Here is a 23,241-nt window from a genome sequence, read left to right as displayed (position 1 = left end):
AAAGACAGTGAGTATTTATCCAGAACCTGCAATGCCAAAGCACTGTGCAGACTTCTATCAAGAATCTTGATGGGCTGACACACAGGCTGGCCCTCGACAGACAGGAAGTCAGAGGCTATCACTATCATTGACTAATACACTGAAACCATCAAAGTCACCTACGGAAAGAGAACACAGATGTGGTGACAGGCTAAGAATTCAACTCAAAAAACAAAAAAACCAAAAAACTCCTTTTGTAGTTCCCCAAAGAGGGAAGCGGGAAGGAAGGGAGGGTAAGACAGGCACCTTTCTAGAATGTCTGCTCAGGTGCAATGTCCACCAGGCACCTAGAAATGCTGAATTAGCATACCCAGGTGAAAACAAACCCTTGCCCTTATGAAGCTGACACTTTACCGGAAACAAAAGGGAAATGGGCTAAACATACAGTGTGTGAGAGGCTGAATGAACAGTAAACATAGAGCAAGGCCAGGAAGTAGGACAGGTGCAGACGCACTGTACTGTTTTTAGAAGAGCATGCTGAGGAAGTACACCTAAGGGAAGGGAAAACAGAAGTCTAAGATGACCGCAAGAGCAGACTGAAGCCAGCTTGATCCTAGGGTACAAGGCTAATCCCATGATAATGAACAAGTGTTTAAAGCTGTTTGGGGTCTGCACCCGACCCACAGCCTTGACTATCCATCTCTGCTCCTCCATTACGAAATGTTGAAGGCATCCAAATGACAGCAGCTCAGAGGCAAGTAAACAAAAAGTCTCAGCCATGATGACCAGAGCAGAGGGATCCACGTGGGAGCCTCCTCCAGTTTCTCACACACCATCCAGAGTACAAAAAGATCTACACACTAAAGTGATGCCTAACTGTCCCTACCCTCCAGTGCGTACACAAGGGTCCTTTTGAACTCTGCCGTAACTGGGCACTTCCTATCAGAAATCTTTATAAAATTAGCTGAGTGGAGGAATAATGAGGCTACTGGGGGAAGAAAATTTGAACCATGATAGAGAATAGAAGACTTAGGTAAGGGAAAAGCTGATAAATAGAAAAAATCCAGTATTCTGAGCTACAAGGGAATGGATGGGTCAAGAATGACAAGAAGAGTTATCAGAGAACAATGCTGATTCTGGTCGGATTAGATCACCAGGGCAACATTATTCAGAATCAAGAAACACAAATGCACACCCACAGAGAGTGTTCCTGGAAACACACGAACACACGAACACACACACACACACACACACACACACACACACACACACACACACACAGTGTGTGTATGCTTGGGGGGGTATTTTAGTCATAAATAGAGAACCCCTTCTCCCTTCCCTAAGAGGGAATGAGTTAACAATGGAAATACTGAATGGTACCTAGAGAACAGACCCCCCAATGTCCAGATCAGCGCTTCTGATATGATATGCATCCACAGGAAATAAGATGGCTGGAGGCTTGCGTTATAAATACCTAATATTCTTTAGGAAAGAACTCACTATCTCTAACACAGCTGACTTTTTTATATTTGGGAAATACATTTCTAGTAACTGTCTGAAATCTTAATAAATCCCAAAGCAGGTAAAAATATAACAAAATGCTATAATCTCAGTTCTCTGCATGGCATAATTTTCATAATTTTATAGCACTGTACATTAAGTCAATTTATAGGAATAAAAAGACTGGCAGACTTATCTGGCACAGTAAGATCCAATACTCCAAGTGCTTCATAAAGTTAACAATTTTAACACCACCTCTACCAACAAAGGGGAGCACTAGAACATGCTGGCATATGAGCCACATCAATTTTATTCTTTAATGAGAAATAACAATGCTATCAATACTATTTGGAGTATTCCCAAAGTGCACTCTTCTGAATTCTGGTGAAAACTGGTCCAACTGTCAACTGTAAAGGAAGAGTGACTAAGGAAAAAAACTCAGCCCAAAACACAAATCAGTGCATCTTCAGATGTTGACAGGCCGAGGGATATAGCATCCAGTAGCTTCATCTAACAGCAGGGCCCTGATGACTTGTAAGTGATCTTTTATGTCGTTTTTGCATTTACATATGCAGTGGGAAGTAGCCCTGCCTGCACTATAGTATTCTATGGCCTGTGACTCCAAGGCACTGCCTTTATAAAAAAGATGTAAGGCAGAAAATTAAACCATAAGCTTCACCTGCCCAAGGGAGGTAACTTCTGTATGCTAGGGGCTGTAGTTCTTAAAAAATAAGAACAAAGCCACATAGGAAAATATGGTGGCTGAATGGTTTTGTCTATCAAAAGACCTACAACAAGTATCTTGGACCACTTAGCTGGGAATACCTGGCCAGAGTTCACCTAGTCAGTATTTAATATTTAATAAAGTTTGCTTCAAAATTTGGAGGAATGCTCCAAATAATGTTGATAGCTTCATTATTTCTCCTTAAAGAAAGAATTGTTTTTCCTCTTTCAAATCTCAGGATTAATGAAGACACTGCACCCCAGAAAGGCATGTGTTACTAATTAGGTTTTTCTGTTTTGGTTTGGCAACATGAAACTCAGAATAAAATCTGAAGCATCATCATGATAACACCTGAGAATATAGACCTCCCATGTATCTCAGTTTCCCTAACTTTCAACCTTCAATAAATTAGTGGGTTTTGTTTGTCTGTTTTTTGCTTTCTGATTCTGATATCCTTCAATTTATTACATCACTTTATTTCTATTTAAGTTCGTATGTGTATGGAACAAACAAAAGCATTATCAATATAAAGATCTAACAAGAGCTGTTAGGTTAGCACTCTGCTTTGGTCCTTCTATTACTCTAAAGTGATCAAGTGTGTGTGTGTGTGTGTGTGTGTGTGTGTGTGTGTGTCCACCAAGAATAAAGAAGCTCAGTATATGAGTATAGGCCAGCAATCCCAGCACTCAGGAGGCTGAAGCAAGAAACAGAGTTTTACGCCCAGTCTTGGCTATTTGTAGCAAAACCTTGCCTCAAAATCAAAAGCAAAATAACGAATAACTGATGAAGGCTAGAAAAGACATCACTCAGATACTTACCAGGAGCAATTGTCTCCAACGTATCAGAACTGACTTTCCGGGTACTTGTGCAGTGATAGAGGGTAGAGCCAGAAAATATCAAGTAAAAAATAGCATCATCTTCAACTTTGTCCTCTTCAGCAAGCAGGACTGTAACAACACAATCGCCCTGGAAGAGTCCACAGTCTGCATTAGTAAGGTTCCTGTTGGGAGCCCGCTAAATTCTTCATCTCATACATAGTAACCAAGTCTATCCATTTCCCAGCAAAGGTGAGGGTATACAGATCTGCCTTGAAACAGTAAGTACATTCAAATTCCACCTACAAAGACTTATTTAGACCCATCAAACTTAACTTTCCTCGATCTGTATAAATGAAAGCAACCCTTGTGCTTTAGAGTTGCTCTATGAAACTCATCAACAGAGTGGACTTTCCATCTATTTAAATAAAAGGTCACCTGAATAGCCTGTGCCTCTCGACCACCTGACATCCCTGTTCTCCTTTACTCAACCTTCCCGAAAGCCTTTAAAACTAGGTGTCATGCCAGTAACTATGCAAACACCTGTGCAACTGCTCATGATAAAAAGCATCTGTGTCTGCCAGTTTCAAATACTCTCTCAAGTTTTTATAAGTTGGCTTAAAAAAAAAAACAACTAAAGCCTGTAGTAAATATACTTTGTGATATACAGACCTAATCACCATTCTTCTCAATTATAAACATAATTTGTGTTATAACCATAAGCTAACACCAACAGAAAAAATCCTTTAACACATCAAAGTTTAGGGTACTGAGATTTAATATTTTTCAAATCTTAATAATGAAGTATAGGAACAACAATTTAGTGAAAAATCTGGACATTTTAACCTAAAATTGGGAAAGGAATCATCATTTAATTTATACATCTTCATCTTTTTCATTTTAATCAACAATAAGGTAAGTAAGGGAATCATGCCACCCTGTGGCCACATTATTAAACCTAGAATCAGTGCAGCAGAAGGCAGCATTTTTGCTACACGTTGAAAACTCAAAATTATGTCATCAAACCTAAGATGAAGTTTAATAAATGCTAAGAGCACGATGCCTTTATAGACTGAATTCAAAGCATTTCCTAGGGTGTAAACTTCACTTTTATTTTATATCCAGTGCTAAAGTCCACCAAATGCTACACATAAGTCAGAATGAACCATAACTCCAAATAAGTCATAACGTGTTTGACTATAACTGGAGCCCTCCAAAGCACCGTAACACAGAGAAATCATGGTCAGAAATGAATTACCATTAGTTTTGATCACTACTCTAAACTGTAGTTTGGTCTTATATACACGCCTTTCTCTGGAACTGATTTTAACCAGCTTAAACCAGTGAAATGTCATCCTTTAGCATGATGCATAAAACAGGAAAGTTTCATCCTTTCCTTTCATGTGTGGGAAACTAAGACCCCGTGGCCCACGCCCTCTGCCTATAGCTTGTTTGGTTAGGTAACACCATGCCACAGCTGTGCCCATTCATCCACACTTACCCTCTAGTCACTTTTACTTACCACCTACACCTTTACAAGAGAGGAAGTCTACTCAAATTTCTAACTGAAATTGTTGGCTTAGATTTCTAAACTGGAATTCTAAGAATGAACTGTTTTCAGAACCAAGAATTTCTCTCCATGTGAGAGAGTCTTCTTACTCACCTACTGTCTGTGCCCATACTAACTAATTTGGGGTTTCCTTTCATTGAGGGCAAGAGAAGGTTGACATAAGCAATTGAAATCGTTTTAATAAAACCTTAATAAAAAATAATTAAGTTCTGAATTGCTTTTATACCTTTCTTTAACTTAAGCTCCTAAGAGAACAAAGCTTTATTCACCTCGAGGCAACTCAAAAGCTAAACTCCGAAGGCACTTGAACTAAAAGTAGCTGATTCCCTCTACTAGTAACAGAAAGCAAACACACTCCACACTTCACAGATGCAAATAACGCCTATTCTATAGTGGTTCACTGGAGAGGTCTTTGAAAGATTAAGCAGGTGGGGTTGAAGGAGAAGAGTCACAGGTCTCCATAACTTTTATCCAGGTGACTGGTTGCTTGATCCCGATTCTGTGAGAGAAGCTCTAACTGATTACTCTGTTGTTCAAAACTAGGCCCAACTCACAGAACATACAGATTAAAGAGTCCGGTTACACACCTAGTGAGTCTACTAACTACACTGAATAACAAAAATAATGGTCAAGATATTCTCAACTATTATTTTAGTCAGACTCAATGACAAGAAAAGATCGCATTATGTCATCAGTCTCCAGCAACATAAGCCTAAGGAACACAGTGCTGTCCTTACAAAGAGAAGAATTTCCCCTCTTCATTAATGAGAAGTATATCCTTGAGCCTGATCATTTTTAGGGACATAATTTTACAATAACTAACGAGAAAGGCAGTCTAAATCAAGCATTCTTATAAATGTAGATGATCTCCCAAATAAAAACGTACAGTGTTTTAAAAAAATGTTACCCAGAGTAACTGCTTAATCACCCATAAAAAAGGGTTTTTAATGTAAGCATTTTAAAAAATAAAGGAGTATTCTAAATTGTGAGACATCTCAGTTGTCCACATCCTATACTTACTAATACAGGACAGCTACTACATTCGCAGTACTACATTCGCAGCTCTGCAAAAATTACCCTATGATTGAGATTTAACTCTGACTTCTTCATCAGAACTAAGAATATGTATTCTTTTTCCAGATCGAAGATTTCCTCTCTACAAGACCTTGGCAGAGACTCTCTATTCCACAAGATACTTGTCACCTAGGACCTGTCTTCAATAAGCAAGCATAATTTGGGGGAAGGAAGTAATAGAATGAAAAAGAGCTACGCATTTCAGAAGTGAATGAATTATACTTAGAAGTAGACTACAGAGACAGGATGTGGGAAACAGGGTAAATAGAGAAACAGGAAAATGAAGTAGAAAATTCTGGGGGAAGAAATGGTAAAAGAGAGAAATCACTGATATCTTAGATAATGTTGGCCACACATTAGAAGGTAAGTCTGGTCAGCAGCAAGAGAACTACAGCAATCGTCTAGGCCAACCTGTGTAAACTCATGAGAGCCAGCTGCCTCATTTCTGGGAATTCTACAAGCCAAGTGCAAAGCACAGTCGTTACTAGAATTAAACTTACAAATAACTAAGATAGATTAAAAACAAATACAATGCCTAAAAGCCCTGTATTAATAAGTCTATATCATACTATATTATCTTGAGATTTACATTATGGTATGTATATGGAAGAAAATCTACATAATAGTGTGCTACTAACATATTTTTCCCAGCATTGATAGCCAATTCGGCCTCAGTAAAAAGTGATGGATAGCTTAAAATCAATCCTTAGGGGAGTAATTATGTTACTAGAATTGCCAAATGCTATAAAACGAGGACTGTCTTTTCCTGTTGCGGTGATAAAATATTCTGATTAAAGTAACTTAAGGGAGGAAGGGTTCATTTGGCTCAGTTCTGGGTTACAATCTATCCCAGGAGAGAGGTCACAGAGGCAGGGCTTGAAGCCGCAGGTTACATTCCATCAAACAGAAAGCACACCAATGCCTACGAGCCACTGCTCACATCACTTCCTCCTTTTTAGTCAGGGAATGGTGCCACCCACAGTGGGCTGCTCTTGTCAGTTTAATTAATGTAATCAAGATAATCTCCAAAGGTAAGACTAGAGGCTCATCTCCCAAGTGATCCTAATGTCTATCAAGTTGGCAATTATCAGTAACCATTAGGAGAGCTTTTTAATTCCCCTTTAGAAACAACAGATTGCTTTCAACTGGTCAGTAAAAAGCAGGAACTTTTCCGTGTTTTAACTTGGCAGTATGTTACGTAAATACCCTGAGCTATAGAAGAGGACGGCAATTCTGCTTATCTCATGAGATTACTGAAGGAGTCAAATGGCTGATTAAAAAAGAAATAATAGAAAAGCACCTGTAGCAACTGCACTGGCCACAGTCATTTTCAACAGCACCAGCATTATACATGGAGTTCGCCTGTCAAGAAATCTGGAAGGCTCCAAAAACAAAGAAAGCCTTTTGGTTCATCAGTCTGTCACTGTGGTGGTGTGGATGCCATGTCCTCCACAGTCTCAGATACTGAATGCCTGGTCCCCAGTTGGTGGTGTTGTCTGAGGAGGCTTAAGAAGTCTGACCTTGATATAGGAAAAATAACTAATACAGTCACTCAAAATGTTTCGGAAGAGGGTGGTAGTGCACACCTTTAATCCCAGCATCCAGGAAGGAGAGGCAGGTGGCTCTCTGTTGAATTTGAAGCCAGCCTGGTCTATAAATCGAGGTCCAGGGCAGCCAGGATTACACAGAGAAACCCTGTTTCAAAAACTAACAACAAAAGACCAAAAAGCTTTGGATGTGGGAGCATTTCAGGTTTCAAACTTTTATATTTGGGATGTTTAACAAATCAAATCTCTTCTCTGCAAATATTCTAAATCCCAAAAAATAAATTAAAGTTCCAAAAACTTCTAGTCTAAAGTACTTATGAAACAATATGTAACAAATGTTACATAGCAGAAAGCAAAGTCTATCAAATCCTTTTATTCAGTGATATCCTTTTTGTCTACAATACAGTTATAAAGTATCTAGTGTCTAGCACTATATACATATTGGAGGAAAAGCAACCAAAATGTAGGAATAGTTCTTCCTAAAGAGTAAGAAGGAACTTTTAGTGAGCTTTTTGTATTTCTGAATTTGGGGCCATATAAATATGGGCACACATGCCCAGATGTATGTGTTTATGTGTGTGGGTCCATTCATGTAGAAGCAACTATATCCACGGAGGAAGGGTCTCTCAACCCAGAGCTCATTTATTTGGCCAGTTTAGTTAACCATCTTGCAGTAGCAGGAAGCCTCTGTCCCTGGCTCGAAATGCTAGGATAACAGCAGGCTGGCATAGGAAACCAGCTTTCATATGGGTTCTAGGGATCCAAATCCCAGCCCTCACACTCAGATGGCACATTTTATTCATCAAGCCATCTTCCTAGCTCATCTTCCCGCTTTTTGACAAGACAACATGGAGTCTGTTGTGGCAGCTTGCCTTTTTAAAACTGGCATGCCAGGTTAACAGGACTCATTATCACATTTTCACACAGTTTGTTTGTGCTGTTCTTCTCTCATCTCCCCAAGCCTTGCAAAAATCTTAAGCAAAGCGTTTCAGAAACCTACTACTATAATTCTGCACACTCCTAATAACATGCGGCTGGACCCACAGATCGGCGCTTTGTTCAATCATCGGAGAAGCTTTTTCTTACAGTAGATGTGAAATACCACAGAGAGCCACAACTGGGTAATGTGCAAAGCGTCCTCAGTCCTCAACATGATGTCTTCATCAAGCCCTTCCCCTCAAGGGTTTAAGTGGAAGGAAGGCAGAAAGATTCTAAGAGGTGACAATGACTCCAAGGAGGCTGCATGCTCTAGACACAGCAGGACTGACTGGTGCACGTATGCGCTCATGAAGTCTGTGGCAGCACAAGTAAGGTTTGCACAGGCTCAAGCTGGACAGGATGCCAGTACTGAAAAGGAGAAGCTGTCTGCAACTGTCGCCCCCTGGCAAAGAGAAAAATCAGTTTTTCCCAGTGCATCTCATTGGGTATCTCAACCACACTTCAGGGTTGACTCGATCTTAGGAGTAGCTGGTGAACAACTCAGTGGTACTTTTGTGGACTGTTTTAACATTTTTTTTTTGTCATATTGATTTTTTTTGCTTGTTTTTATTTTCATTTTTGTGAGGGTTTACATAGATCTTCTTTGGTTTTATTGTAATTTTTGGTGGTGGTTGAAAGAGAGAATATAAAGTTGAGTGGGTAAGGAGGTGGATGGGCAAGATCCAGGGGATGGAAAAACCATCAAAACATATTTGCTCTGTGTAGCCCTGGCTATCCTAGGAATCACTCTTAGATCAGACCAGTCTTGAACTCAGAGATCCACCTGCCTTTGCCTTTCAAGTGCTGGAATTAAAGCATATGGCACCACTGCCCAGGAGAAAAAGTTTTAATGAGAGAGAAGGGGGCAGGGGAGAGGGAGACAAACCAAGTGAGAAGATAGGGTTGGGGGTAAATCCGGGAGTAGCTGGGGAAGAACGTAAGTATGATCAAAATATGTTATTTGAAATCCTCAAAGAATTAATAACGATATTTTAAAAAGACGTCCCAGCTACACACAATGCGTGATCCTGGGCTGAATGGTTATGGCCCTATTACATTATTTGGACAACAGGTAAATCCTGAATTAGATTTACTTAATTAATACTGTATCAGTGTTCAAATCCTAGGGTTTCCTAATTACACTGTGATTATGCGACAGTATTCTTGTTCCTTGCTTTTAGTGAATACGTAATGAAGTTTTAAAGATAAAAGAACATAATGACTACAACATATCTGTAAATGTTTCAGGAAACTATAGTAAGGGGTACAGAGGCGGCTGGGAGGTGAAGAGCATGTGCTGCTCTGGCAGGAGGACCTCAGTTCCACTCCCAGCACACGTGTCAGGTGGCTCAGAGCAATCCTGAACTCCAGCTTACTCCCAGGGTAACCTTAGACCTCTGACCTCTGCAGGCACCTGCACTCACATGCACATGCCCACTGACATACAGACACACAGACACATAATTTTAAAATAAAACCTTTTTAAAAGTATATGGTGTGAGCATGATTATGGCAAGATAACAAGAATGAGCTTGAATTTAAGTAAGGTACATGAGCATTCATTCATTCATTCATTCATTCATTCATTCATTCATTCATTTAAAATCAATTTCCCCAAATGAGGTTTAAGCCCACCACAGTAAAAGGGAGAATGAACCAAGGAGGTTGGGAATACCAAGTAAACCCGAGCACTGCTTCAGAGTCTGTCTGTGTGATGGAAGAGAAGGGAAGAGACAGGTCCACCTTGTTTATACAAACGAGTACACAGCCATGTTTGCTCCTCTGCATTAAACACACAAGTGTTATCATTTTTCAAAAGCAAGAAGAAATTGATGGCCTGATATAACTTCCCCATAGACAACACTGCAAAGCCTTTTTCAGTGTCACTAAAAGGTTCCACAACCGAGAAATACCCTGAAACAGTAGTAAAGCCAGAGCAGACTGTAGTCGTTAGTAATGCCATGCCCCAGTAAAAGAAACAAAGGCTCCTCACAATGGTTGGTGCCAGGCCTGGGTCAGTATCCGTTAGATGAACTTACAACACTCTCCTTTGATAGAAAATAGGGAGAGAAATGGGGAGGAAGTCAGAATGTTAGAAAGGCCTGCTTTAAAGTACACAAAGGCCAGACCACAGTGGCTCCTTCTAGACAAATTTGGGACTATTTTTAAAAAAATAAATAATAAGTTATAAACAATTTTTAAAAATAAGAAGTACTGGGCTGGATAGATAGGTCAGTGGATAAGAGCACTGACTGCTCTTCCAGAGGTCCTGAGTTCAAATCCCAGCAACCACATGGTGGCTCACAACCATCTAATAATGAGATCTGATGACCTCTTGTAGTGTGTCTGAAGACAGCTACAGTGTTTTCATATATAATACACAAATAAATCTTAATTGAAAAAAGAAGTACCATCCTAAGTAAACCCATGCACTGTTTTGGAGTTTTTATTATTAATAATATTGATTTGATCACTTCAATGCTCAAAAGACTCTAAAGAAATAAAGGACAGAGGACGTAGAATGCTCTGCCAATGTAGATGTACACAGATCTCCATCACTAACCGCTAACTCTGTAGGGTCCACTTAAAACTGGGACCTGAACTCAGACCGTGCAGCTTGTCCTTACTTTCACACAACTGTCCATGACCTGGGTACACAGATAGATAATAATGCAGCACAGCATTTTTGGCAGCAGCTTCGTTTCCTGGACAGTTAGTGTCATCTGGGTGTGTAGAAGGTGAGCGAACACCTACTGCTGAGGTTTGGAACTGAAGGAGGTGCAGTGCAACACGACTGGGTATCTTATTCCCAGGTTAGTGATGAGAGAAGTCTTCACTTATTTGTTTTACATGTAGGTGTCTAAGTGTATGCAGGGGTACCACATGTATGTAGGAGTCTGAAGAGGTCAGAAAGGGCTTCAGACCCCCGGAAACTGGAGTTACAGGTGGCTATGAGCCATTAAGTGGGTGCTACAAACCAAACCCAAGTCGTCTGCAAGAGCAGTATAGCACACTTAACTGCTAAATCATCCCTCCAGTCCACTATTTTAATCCTGAAGTAAAGGCCAAAAACACAGACAGAAAGAAAAGTGGTGTGTGTAAATGGGTATTAATAATCAATATAAGAGGGGTTGGGGATTTAGCTCAGTGGTAGAGCGCTTGCCTAGGAAGTGCAAGGCCCTGGGTTCGGTCCCCAGCTCCGAAAAAAAGAACCAAAAAAAAAATCAATATAAGAAATACATATAAAATAGTAAACAGTCAGTAAACACCAAAAGAAATGTTTAAAATGAACAGAGAGGTTCACTTAAAATATTTTCTATTTCTCTTTAACAATCTGTTATTAATAATACTAGTAGTTGGTTCAAAATAAAAGCCTTTTGAAGACAATATAGTCCACACAAGACATAACTGTTAGTCTAACTAGTTATGACTCCTGCCAGCTGTTGCAGCAGACCCCTTTAATTAGAGTACTCAGTGAGGCCAATGGCTGTGTGAACTCAAGTTCAGTTCCCAGCATCCCTGTCCAGCAGTTTGTGACCACCAGGGGGATCTGCCATTGTTGACTTCCAGGACAACTGGACTCAGACACATATACCCTCACAAAAGAACAAATAATTAAGAAGATATTTAAAAAAAAAAAAACTGTTCCCTAAACATTTCCTTTCATGTATCTTACTTTATTTGCTAGTGTGAATTCTCAGCCTAGGTTTATCTAGTAAGTTAACTAGTAGAAGTTTATTTTGTAATCTGACACAAGCACGTTCATTTTTTCCCCCTTTTTTTGGGTTCTCATTATAATCTTAATGATTTTCTACTACATTAATTATTTATTATGCTGTATAGGGGCACACTTACTATGGTAGATGTGGAGACAGTCTCTCCTTCAGTCTACCACGTGGGGTTGTGGCATCAAACTCAGGTCATCAGGCTTGGTGGTGGGGGCTTTTTACCTACTAGGCCATTTTGCCTGCCCTCTATTACCACAATCCTCATTCATACTTCTTAGACTGAGATTGAAGTCTATGTATTTATACAACACACACACACACACACACACACACACAGAGAGACAGAGAGAGAGAGAGAGAGAGAGAGAGAGAGAGAGAGAGAGAGAGAGAGCGCTCTGCTACTAAGCAATACAAAATCATGAAGTTACTTAGTGCCTGGCTCCTGCACTCCAGGAACAGTGGTAGACATGCGTCTCAGTAACATATACACCAGCTTTCTACATGTAGAGATGAATGCTCACAGGCTACAGAGAGAGCTGTGACCAGGAGAGCTTCTGTAGAAATTCCTATGCCCCATGATGCCCCTGACTCAAGGCAGATCATTTAAGGCAGACAGGCAGGTGCAGAAGATGTCATCAGAACACAGCTAAGTAACAGGAAGCACTGGTTTGCTTGCACTCAACAGGTCTGTAACGTGGCTGGCCTATAGCAAGTCAGTCCTCAATGTCTGTTGAGCTAAACCCGAAATAGTTAATATTTAAAAGAGGAACCTTAAAATGCTGCACATAAGTTCACGAAATCTTATCCTTTCTTTTCACAACTGACACTGGCGAGCAGGTGGACGAATGAACCTGAGGCTATAAAGACAAGACACTTCCTGCTCCTTGTGGGTCACAGTTTCTTCTTTCAGGGAGAAGACCCATAAAGCTGTACGAGCTGAATAAGCACTGCAGCAAAAGCAGGATCAGGGTCAGAAATGAAAGGAGATCTTGACAGGACTGAGCAAAGCAGACAGAAAGGCTTCCCACAGAGTTATCTCACACAGGTCACTAAGGCACAAAGAACACACATTCTGTTGCTAGACTTCAAGTTTCTTCTCAAACAATGAACTGTCAAAGGTGACAGGGGAGGAGGTGAAAGAAATTACAGACTAAATCCAGTTGTAGGGAAACAGCTGTGAAATCTGAGAAGTTGCAAACACTAGCTGTGACGGAACTTTTACCATGCCATGTAACAACAGCCAACTTGAAACAATAAACTCTGCATCTTCATGAGCTTTTCCTTATATTCAATACTGTCCCCAAAAATAATGCCACAAAATTTAATTATGGGACCCAAATTATGGGAGAGGGAATGCATAGGTACCCCCACACAAAGCCTTCCACTCCACAGTGCCATTACTGAAATGCCAGAACCAAGAGCAGGGCACCTGCCACCACGCAGGATGCTCAAGTACAAGACGCCGACCCTGCAATAAGGCAAACAGTCAACCCTTTCCCGAACGACTGCCAGTTAGTCATGTTACATTAGGAACTGCTCACAATCTCCGTAGAAGGAGCTTAAGGCATCAAACGCAGTCAGATGATAAAATGTAACCTCGAAGGGAAAATTCCCTTGGGGGAAAATGATTAAATTTTTTTTAACAAACAGGAGGCTGAAGTGTGCATGAAGCAGGGGCGAGAAAGATTTTCATACAAAGTGTGCCAAGAACATCGAGAGAACATTCCTCCGAAAAGTCACATTTGCACTGATTCTCGATGGCAGCGGGTCAGAGAACGTGGCAAGTGGAAGGCAAGCACAAACTCAGCAGCAACAAGGAACAAAGTTCAGTCACGAGACACAAACACACACTGATGGGAGGCAACACAACTTTGGAGTGCTTTATATGGGGGATTTGTTTGTTTTATGTGTGGTGTTAAACCACCAGGAGAGGCAAGTAACCCAGGAACATGATTCAGATTTTTAAAAGAATTACAGTTCCTATGTGAGAGAAATACTGCTGGACAGAAATTACCAAAAGAGGAAGGTCACTTGGGAGGCTGTGAATTCCTGCTCGCCCAGGCACACATACCTCCTTCCCATCTTTAAAGACCTTATTCAAGTGCTGAGGAGGAGAGGCAGTTCTCTATTCCTCCAGCTCATCCCTACTTAGCATGCTTGCAGTGCAACCTGCTCCAGTCCACCCATGAAAACACCAAGTGAAAAAAGCAACATGTCACAGAGGAAGGAGCCTCTAGTCACAAACAGGTGGACCAATCTCTCCTCCTAGAAACTGCGGTCCACAGTCCTGCTATTTGCCGCTTCTTGGGCAAGTCTTAAAAGAGCTGTGCCGAAGGCCGCTACAGCCAATGCTGCGTGCCCTCAGAAGCAGTGATGTCGGATACACGGAGCAGGGTGGAGGATAGGGAAAGCTCTATGTGAGGGTGGACATCTGTTCCCCAGAAGCAGGCTGGGACCTGTTACAGAGATTTGTACTGTAAGCCACAACACACACGCACACCCCAGCCTCGGAGCGGAATCCAAACCAACTCAGAAAGACTAAAGTCTGAACCATGAATGGCAAAAGGAAATTGGAGTCAAGAAAGGGGCAAACCTTTCTTTTTGTATCATACAAGACCAGAAAACAAGTTTCTGTTTTAACACTAATGCCCAGGTACTAAGATGAAGAGTCTTTCTCTGAGAAGACCAAGGCTATGAAAAAGGTCAGAACAGAGTCTCTACCATGCACGGTTGATCTCAACTCCAACAAAGGGGTAGGAAAATGTTTCCTGTGGACTAGACAGTAAAAACTTTCAGCTTTGTAGAACATATCTGATCACTCTCACAATTACTCAATTCTCTTTTTGAAACAAGGACAGGCTGGCAAATGGCTTATGTGGTAAATCCGGTACTTGTGGGAACCTTGCTCCTTAAACCTCTCCATCTCTTCACAGACCTTTGCCGGATCCACAGAACCCACAGGTTGGAAGAAGAGAACTATCCTCTAGCTTCCATACTTATAATCCCCCTCAAATAAATTAGTAAAATTAAAAAGCTACAACCCGGTTTCAATGAAATTTTGCTTCAGAAAACAGATGGTAGGCAGTGATTTACAGGGTATAGGACTGTAAACTCCTTTGTCTAAAAGCCTTTTGGGGGGAAATGTGATACAGCACAGGCTAGGTAAGAACTGTACAGTCCCAGCCAAACTCCTGTATTGGCTTACTTAGATGAAACCATGCTATGTGTTTTTCAGAATGGACAGACAGAAAAGTCTGCATATATTTTAGTGAAGTTCACACTACCTTGCCCCTGGCCAAAGGCAATTAGAAACACATGAAGAATTAATTCCTGACAGAGTAGGAGGCACTCAGGCAAACAGAAAAGTAACCAAAACAGAAGCTATAAACTGAACAAAACAGAAAGAAAAAGAAATAAATAAGCCAGCTATAAAATAGAAAGATTATTAGAGAAAGCACAACAGCATGACTCTTTAAATGGGGGACTTGAAAGGATGTATGCAAAGGCACAAAGTAAATAAAATGACAGTTACGGGGCAATATGCCATGGCTTGAGGATCAGGAGTGCATTATCCAGGACCACAGTTCCCAGTCCATTGTACACTAGGCAAGGGCAGCCATGGAAAGACTGCCCCAAGCAAGTCTACACATGCCTGGTAAAGGTCACAAACGCTCATCATGCACTCTAGTGATCATTATCCTTCAGGAGTGTGGACGTGTAAGAGCCTTCCCACCCACAGCTTACCTGTCTTGCCCTGCTTTGCCTTCTCCTGTGACACCCACCATGACTCATCTATTTAGCACATATAGAGTACACTGACGTACAGAATTTTAAGACAGCATGTTTATCTGTGTTAAGGGCACACTTGTTTTAGTCAATGCAGTACCAGTGTCTAAAAGTTTGTTGTTATTTAAGTGCTCGATAACGTTGGCTGGGTAAATGAATACCTAACTCCACGCTGAAAATTCTCTCCCCAGTTTACCTCAGGTGAGACAACTGGATGGAAAACCAAAAGATCTAAAATGTCATGCTCTGAGGAGGAAAAGATGTCAGCTCACATCCATAAAATGACAGTTAAAAAGACCACGACTCAGAAACACTCCTGATAAGAAAAAAAAATAATAGGATCAATCCTGTCCTTAGTACCAACTCTCTTACAGAGAAAATGCTCAGACGTACTCCAGGAGCCTTGGGTAAAACCCACTCCCAACTAGCAAAGCCCTCAGCTTTACTTAAAAGCACCTCAAACAACATAAACAGAAATCAACTGAGGAATTCACTGATTTTATTACCAACCAGGTCACTGCAAGTACAGGCTTGGACTGATTTCACTGGTAGAAAATATTATACAGTTTCTTTGATGTTTCTATTTTGCCAGAAAATGACAACAGCCAATTAAATCCACTTAGCAATCTTCTTTTAACATGTTCATGTATATTCCAGTTAAAATATCCATCTCCTCAATGTAAACAGAACTCAGTTTACACAGTACTACTAATAATGAAGTTGCTACTGTCTTCCAGTTTCATAATTCTGCATCACCAATATAGAAGCAAATTCTTAGCCACTTGAAGGCTTCACTTCTTCGGTCTATTAGACAAAACCAGTAGATGGCGCCCAATAAAGCTGTTTCTTTCTTCCAAACAAGAATTTTGAGACTTAAGATGAAATAGAAATAAAATACAAGCCATTTTGAAAACATTAAATGTATGTGTTCCCTAAGAGATCAGCATTCTTAAATTTCTAATCTTCCAGTTCTTTCTATTGCTGTACACAGCTCATTTTAGTTTGTTCTTGCTGAATAAGCTCAGCTGAACTGGATGGAGGGCACTGGATTCAGACCTGTGGACCACCCCAAGCTACCCTGAACAGTCGCTATCCCTGGTGGACCTCCATTCTCCCGCCACCTCTCTGCTCACCTTTATCAGGACTGTGGATCCTAAACCATACAGGTTAGCTTACTTACCCCCACCCATCTTCCCTGCTTGCTAAGTTCGCTGGGCATCCCCAGTTGCCCTGAGCAGCCTGCTATCCCCAGGAGGACCTCCATTCTTCCACCACCTCTCTGTCTATCATTATCAGACCTGTCTTTTTTTTTTTTAAGCAGCATCTCCCTCTCTCAAGACTGTTTCATAATTATGTGGAACTGCTACAATAATTAGGTCGACATGTAAAGAGACAGTCTATTCTCCCTTTTGAAACAGGACTAGATATTTGTTTAGAGTGAAGGAAACAAGGTTTTTGTTGTTATTGTTGCTGTTGTTGTTGTTGTTCACTTAGGAAAGCTGACAGCTGGTAACATCAGCCTTCCTGGAGTCTGCATTCCCCTCCATGGGAACAGGCTACTTAAGCTCTGCTCTTCCTACACTGCTGCTGACAGAGAGGGGCAGACCGGCCTGACTACTGAACTCCCCAGCTCTCAGTCACCTACTATGTCACTTGCTTATGTATTAATTATCCTTCATTCTCTTCTTTCTCCAAAGTCAGCAATGAAGCCAGTTCAGCAAGCTTCTAAGCCACCTCTCCACCTACAAGATGGCACAGAAGACTCTCCAAAAACCTCATCAGGCACCCAGTGAGGTCAGAACAGATATTTATTGCCAACTTGGTGGTGGTTGGCAGAGACCTGGCTTGATTCTAACTCTGTCCCTTACTAGCTGCATGATCCACCAAGTGACACAGGTGCTCTAACACTGCCTCTCCCTCTTTAATACAGAGTAGTCATCTCATGAAGCTGTTAGGATTACACAAGAAAATTAAGTAGGGAACACAGCACAACATAGAAGGGGGTCAAATAATCAGAGGTATATATGATTACAACTACAATATACTTTTCTGCCACTCCCTTCTGTATGTGTATATATGCACAAGTGTGCATGAACATCTCCACACACAAATATATCACAACTGAAAAAGAAGCAGTAGTCTCAACTATACTATCCAGAAAAACTATGGTTTTCAGCCTCAATGTAGCATGCCTTCAAACATTTGCCTCTCTATCCTCCTCAAGAAATGAAAATGGCTAATTCTGATAAGATACAGACAATGTTTAATCATGCCCATAGATGTGGCAAGAATAAGGAATGTCACTGAGACCTAGAAAACAGACTCTGTGCGGGAGGATAAACAACCGCAGACCTAACTTCTCAGGATTTGCTCCCTGGATTTCCTTAATGCAAGGATGAACTAGACAGCATCAGCTAAACCTCAAAATAGAATTCTGGAATACCAGAGATGTCTCATAATTCTATTTTCATTAAGAGTAGGTTAAGTTCATTCCTGATCTTTAAACTAATGCAAGATAACAAAAATGGTAGGAAACGAGCCCACATCCAGACTGGTGGGTTTCATGAACCAAAAAAGGAATGTACCACTGCCCGAGCAATAAGATAAAACTCACATTTCCTTCTGTGGACAAAACAAAGAGAGACAGCTGAGAATTCCACCCCAGCTGCCAGATGCTCTGTATATCACATGGGGTCAGCAGTTAATCCAAACAGAGTTTTGTGAAGGGCTCCAAGGATATACAAGAGCCAACAGCTCTTTCTTGGTTTAAAAAGGAGTAAACAGAGCCAGGGAGATAGGTTAGTAGTAAGGGTGTTTTCCCCCAAGCTTGCAGACTTGTGCTGGAGCCCACTGGCCCACACATTAAGAAAGAAAATTAACTCCTGCAAGTTGACCTCTGACATCCATGGGCATGCTGTGGCACTTGTGTGCCCCCATACACACAAATTAAATAAATACATAATGGATGAATGAATGAATTCATAAATAAATAATTGTTAAGAAAGTGAACAAGGAAGCTGGAGAGGTGGCTAAGAGGACTCTTCTTATAGAGGACCTGACTTTCAGCACCCATGCTGGACATGGGTGGCTCACATCTGTCACACCTCCAGGTCTAAAGGATCTGATGCCCCCTTGTGGCTTTTTCAGACACATACACTCAGTTGACACAGTCACACAAACACATAAATGTTTTAATAAAAAAAATTAATGGTCTCATTTTCAAATTTCATATCTCAAAGAAGCAATGGAAAACTTCCATCCTCAAGCGAACACACTGGCAACTTTAAATATAAATCCTACCCTAATTTCTTCCGCCATAAAATGAGAAAACAGTTCCTAATCACTGCTTTGTCAGAGCAGTAGAACGAGATTACTAAGACAGCACACACAGAGTTCCAAGTAAATAAAAGATACAGGACAGCAGCTTGGCTAAAACTCAGTTATGCTCAGTCAGTCTCACTGTGTAGTTCTCACTAAAGGGCCCACCCCAGGGGTCAAAACAAAGGAACACCCTGTCACTGACTCCAGATCCCGAGGTTCTCCTGGGTAGTTTCATCTCTTAACTGATCTCCCCTTTGAGACATAAATCTTAATGTCTTCTTGGGATAATCAAACATTTCTAACCATTCACACGTGGGGCAAAGCTCTTTTCTGAGGATAACTCAGAATTCCACCAGAGGACGTTTAACTAAAACTCCTGTGCCTATTTTGTGCAAGTGCTGAGATAAAGCACAAATAAGAACGGAAGCAATAAAGACAATGTTTAAGCACTGTCATCAACCCTTAAAAGTGTCCAACAGAGTAAATGGGGAAAATACAGACACAAAAATGCATCTGAAGTGTTTATAGTCTCTTCTGCAGCATAGCTGGGACAAGAGAGGCGTGACGGGTTCCACAAAAGGGTGCCACGGCAGAACACCACAGAGAAGACAAATGGCAGGAAATTAATCCTGAAGGCTCAACGGTTTGGTGGTAGGAGTGTGTGTTTGGGGAAGGAGGAGGTGATAGTGTTTCAAAGCAAGCAACAGTGTATGTGAGCTGATTTATTATCTAGCATTCCACCAACTCCACACAGCAGCACTCACAGTAGGGATCTTTAAAACTCCAAATGCTAATGTCAAAATACCGTTTGCATTCATGCTGCATAGTTTCTATAGACAGTCTACAGACAAATTAAAAAAAAACTTATGGGAATCAGGTGTATTTGTATCATGATCCATATTGCTCCCACTACAAAGCAGATGTGGCTTTTGTTATCTACATCCACAAAAGGAACCAGTGAAAAATTCTAATTCTCACACACACACACACACACACACACACACACACACACACACACACACACAACTGCAAAACAAAATGTGAACCACTAGCTCCAGTAACAAAGCATTCCTATAAAAGTCACCGTTACCAGTAATGTGACGTAACTGATGCTATAGTCAATAGTATGCACCTTAACAGTGACCTCAAAATCTATTAACAATATACACAGAAAGCTGGCCTTAAGGAGAAGTTAGGCACTTGTCCTTTTGAAATAACAATCTACACAACCACTTTCTGTTTGCATGTGATGGGCTGCTTTATCAGCCCTGCTGGAAGACATTAACAAACCCAAACTGCTCTACTTTTACTCATCAAGGGCTTTTAAAACTAACCTTTTGTAGAGTTGATTCTTGACTAGATTTTAGTTAGGCACCAGGATTATAGGACTCTGGTTTGCTGGCTCCAAGCCCAGCATGGTACATGTCTAAAATGGGGTGTTCTAGAAGCTATCCTTCCTGAGGGCCCCCAGTAGTTCTGCAGTATCTCCTCCTGCACTTGTCTGACCTTCACTATGAGTGCAATGCATCTGGCCCTTGAACAAGCTACTGCTTGTCGGACTTTACCAGTCATGTGTTTGAGCCTCTGTCTCCCAATCAAAGAATTCAGTCCTCTAAGACCAAAGCTCCCAATCATGTAACAAGTACTTAATAATACCTATTTTAAGTGAATTAAGCTTACAGAACATTATATTTTAATTTTCAGTGCCCAGCAAGATTCCTCTTCAAATGTTAAATGGAAAACTTAACTCCCCTCAATGTTATTTGAAAGCTTCAGAAACACAAAGCTATTATAAAATGTATCCTTTAAATAGTCACCAAAAAGCACCAAGAAGATAAAATATAAAGCTCAAACCACTGGCAACTGATTAGCAAGTCCAACAGAGAGAATGGAAACAACATTTGCCTTTATAAAACCATACCGCGTAACAACAGTTGGTTTCCTTATATCTTCTGAAAGGACTCACAAAGTACTGTTATTTAAATACACATCTCAGATCTGGCTGGATAGTGCCCCAGCCAGTGAGACACTAAAGCAATGCCTATCAGAATTATACTGCTAAACCAGATAAGCCACTTAAGAGGTCAGAATTAGGAACAAAATATAACCTAACTATAAAGTGAGTCACAGATTAGTTCAGTTCCAGCTGTGGAAACACGTTTCCCAGGAACAGGAATGGGACTCACTAACAAATTAGTGCTCTTTCCTGCTGAGGCCACTGAGAACATTTCAGTCCAGGTACCCTAAGTTCTGTGGTTCTTCCCAACTTTGTCTTACGCACACTGCATTTAGGAGTATTTGTAAGTGGCTCCTCTCTGGACACAGCATCTGCACAGGGTGCAGACCCTAATGGTATTCAGACTGAGATCTCTTCTCGTCACCATGAGTGAGCACATCAATACAATGCACGACATGCTCATTGTTAGGAGGCCGAAAACAAATCCTAAGTCAACACCCAGATACAGAACAAACCAACCTGGTCTTCTGATTTCCCTTCTGCATATGACTTCTGAGCCTATCTAAAATCTGAATACAAGTCCACCGGGGTGGCTGGTAAACCTTTTTGAACTCATAATTGCCAGGATGTAAAGTGGAAACATTAGCCAAATCCTATATGCTTATTGTGAAGAACATATTAGGCAATACATATTAAATGCAAGCCATAGTACCTTTCCCCAGGTAAAAATGTCATTTGAAAGTTTTCCCTTTTTTTCTTGAAAAACAGACACTAATAGCTTATGGATTAGTCCAACAGAAACAGATAAAAATCACTAGATACGGTTTTGTTTTGCACAACTTAAATGAGAAAAGGCATCTAATACTGGCTCTTCTCATATGATATTTGTCAATTATCAGGATGTTTTGTCTCATCTAAGAAGCTATTCATATAAAAAGATTGGTACCAGGGGAAAAAGAGAGAGAGGGTAACATAATAAACCATATTTGTTGGGGTTCTGGGAATCTGTTTTGCAATTGAAATGGTTCTTCCCCTTGAAAATTTAATAAATAGGAGTCTTATCCCAAACATATGGTAGATAATGATTATTAACCCATGCCTTGGATCCTGTCTTGGAAAAGAATTTCTCTCTCATCTGTGACTGGTACTTTTAAAGGCATTTACTCCTTCGGAGGGGCGCCTTTCTGTTTCCGAAAAAGAGTAGATGCATTTGATGGAAACTCTCCCTCTGGCCCCACAGCTGAAAAGTAAACAGGCAGCCTTAAGGCATAAAAAGGCAATTCGCAACCGAACACTATGAGAAACACTCCTACTTTCCCTCCTGAAATGTGTTCTTCTGGTCATTTTATCAAATTGCCAACATCCAATATAAACCATCTGGGAGAGTGTTTGGCACAGCGGTCTCCTCTAGAGTTACAGCTAAAAATAGCATTAACCACAGAAGACTCAAAGCCCACCAGAACACTTCAGAAACCAGTAAAGATTGTTCTAATACAGAAAAAGGCCCTGGAAATGCAGAAGCTGCACTCTGAGAAATGCCTTAATGTTCCAGCGCCTTCACCTCACACTGGCTTAGGGCTAAAAGCTCATCGCTCTTGTAAGGATCCTCTAAGTATGATGGCGTATCTGGCTAATTACTTCCCTGAGATGGCTACTCAACTATGTCAAAATTTACAAAAGATGATTTAGACTATTTCTCCCACCTATCTCAAATAAAGACAGCAAACTATTCTACCTCTCTATAGTACATGAAGATGTCTTAACCAGTACCTGTTTTTCAACCAAGAACATTCAATGTTCTATTCAAATACTTCCTTTTCCTCCAGTCTTTCGATTGCTACATTTCTCTTAGTCCATTTATTCTAATTCTTATCCTGCAACTTCTCTTTGCATGCTGTTTTAAAATCAAATTAACCCAAGTCCTGTCTCCCCTCACAATGAATAAGCTAATAATCTGAAGATTTTGCAACCTGATCAGTTCTGGCCACTGTAAAACTACAGGCAACTCCCTTAGTCTCTTTTTGCTCAGTCTGACCACTCTTCTAGAAGACAGAACTCAACAGTTTCTAAAATACAGTAATTCCTATGGCTGACCAAATTATTCCCCAGGCCTAGACTTTCACACAAAGCCCATCCCACATACAGAGTTAACTACAAAGAATTTACTTGTTATAAAGTACTAAAGACATATTCATATTTATTCTCTACCATAACCCCAAATATAAACTAAGAAATTCACTCTAAGTCTCCTAAGTCTTGACC

General features: G+C 40.7%; 1 protein-coding gene across 13 annotated transcripts in view; it reads right to left on the bottom strand.

Moving 5' to 3' along the window:
* Akap13 (A-kinase anchoring protein 13) overlaps positions 1 to 23,241 on the bottom strand; it is a 306,957-nt gene that overhangs the window by 198,674 nt on the left and 85,042 nt on the right. For all 13 annotated transcript variants that reach the window (XM_039105531.2, XM_039105543.2, XM_039105541.2 and 10 more), the window contains exon 3: positions 3,022 to 3,169. In XM_039105531.2, coding sequence (XP_038961459.1) covers positions 3,022 to 3,169 — 148 coding nt within the window. The remainder of the gene's footprint in view (positions 1 to 3,021; positions 3,170 to 23,241) is intronic.

The sequence above is a fragment of the Rattus norvegicus genome, chromosome 1 (assembly GCF_036323735.1).
Source record: "Rattus norvegicus strain BN/NHsdMcwi chromosome 1, GRCr8, whole genome shotgun sequence".
Lineage (NCBI taxonomy): Eukaryota > Metazoa > Chordata > Mammalia > Rodentia > Muridae > Rattus > Rattus norvegicus.
Note: the sequence above shows the minus strand (reverse complement) of the source record. Positions and strands in the feature narration are given on the sequence as shown.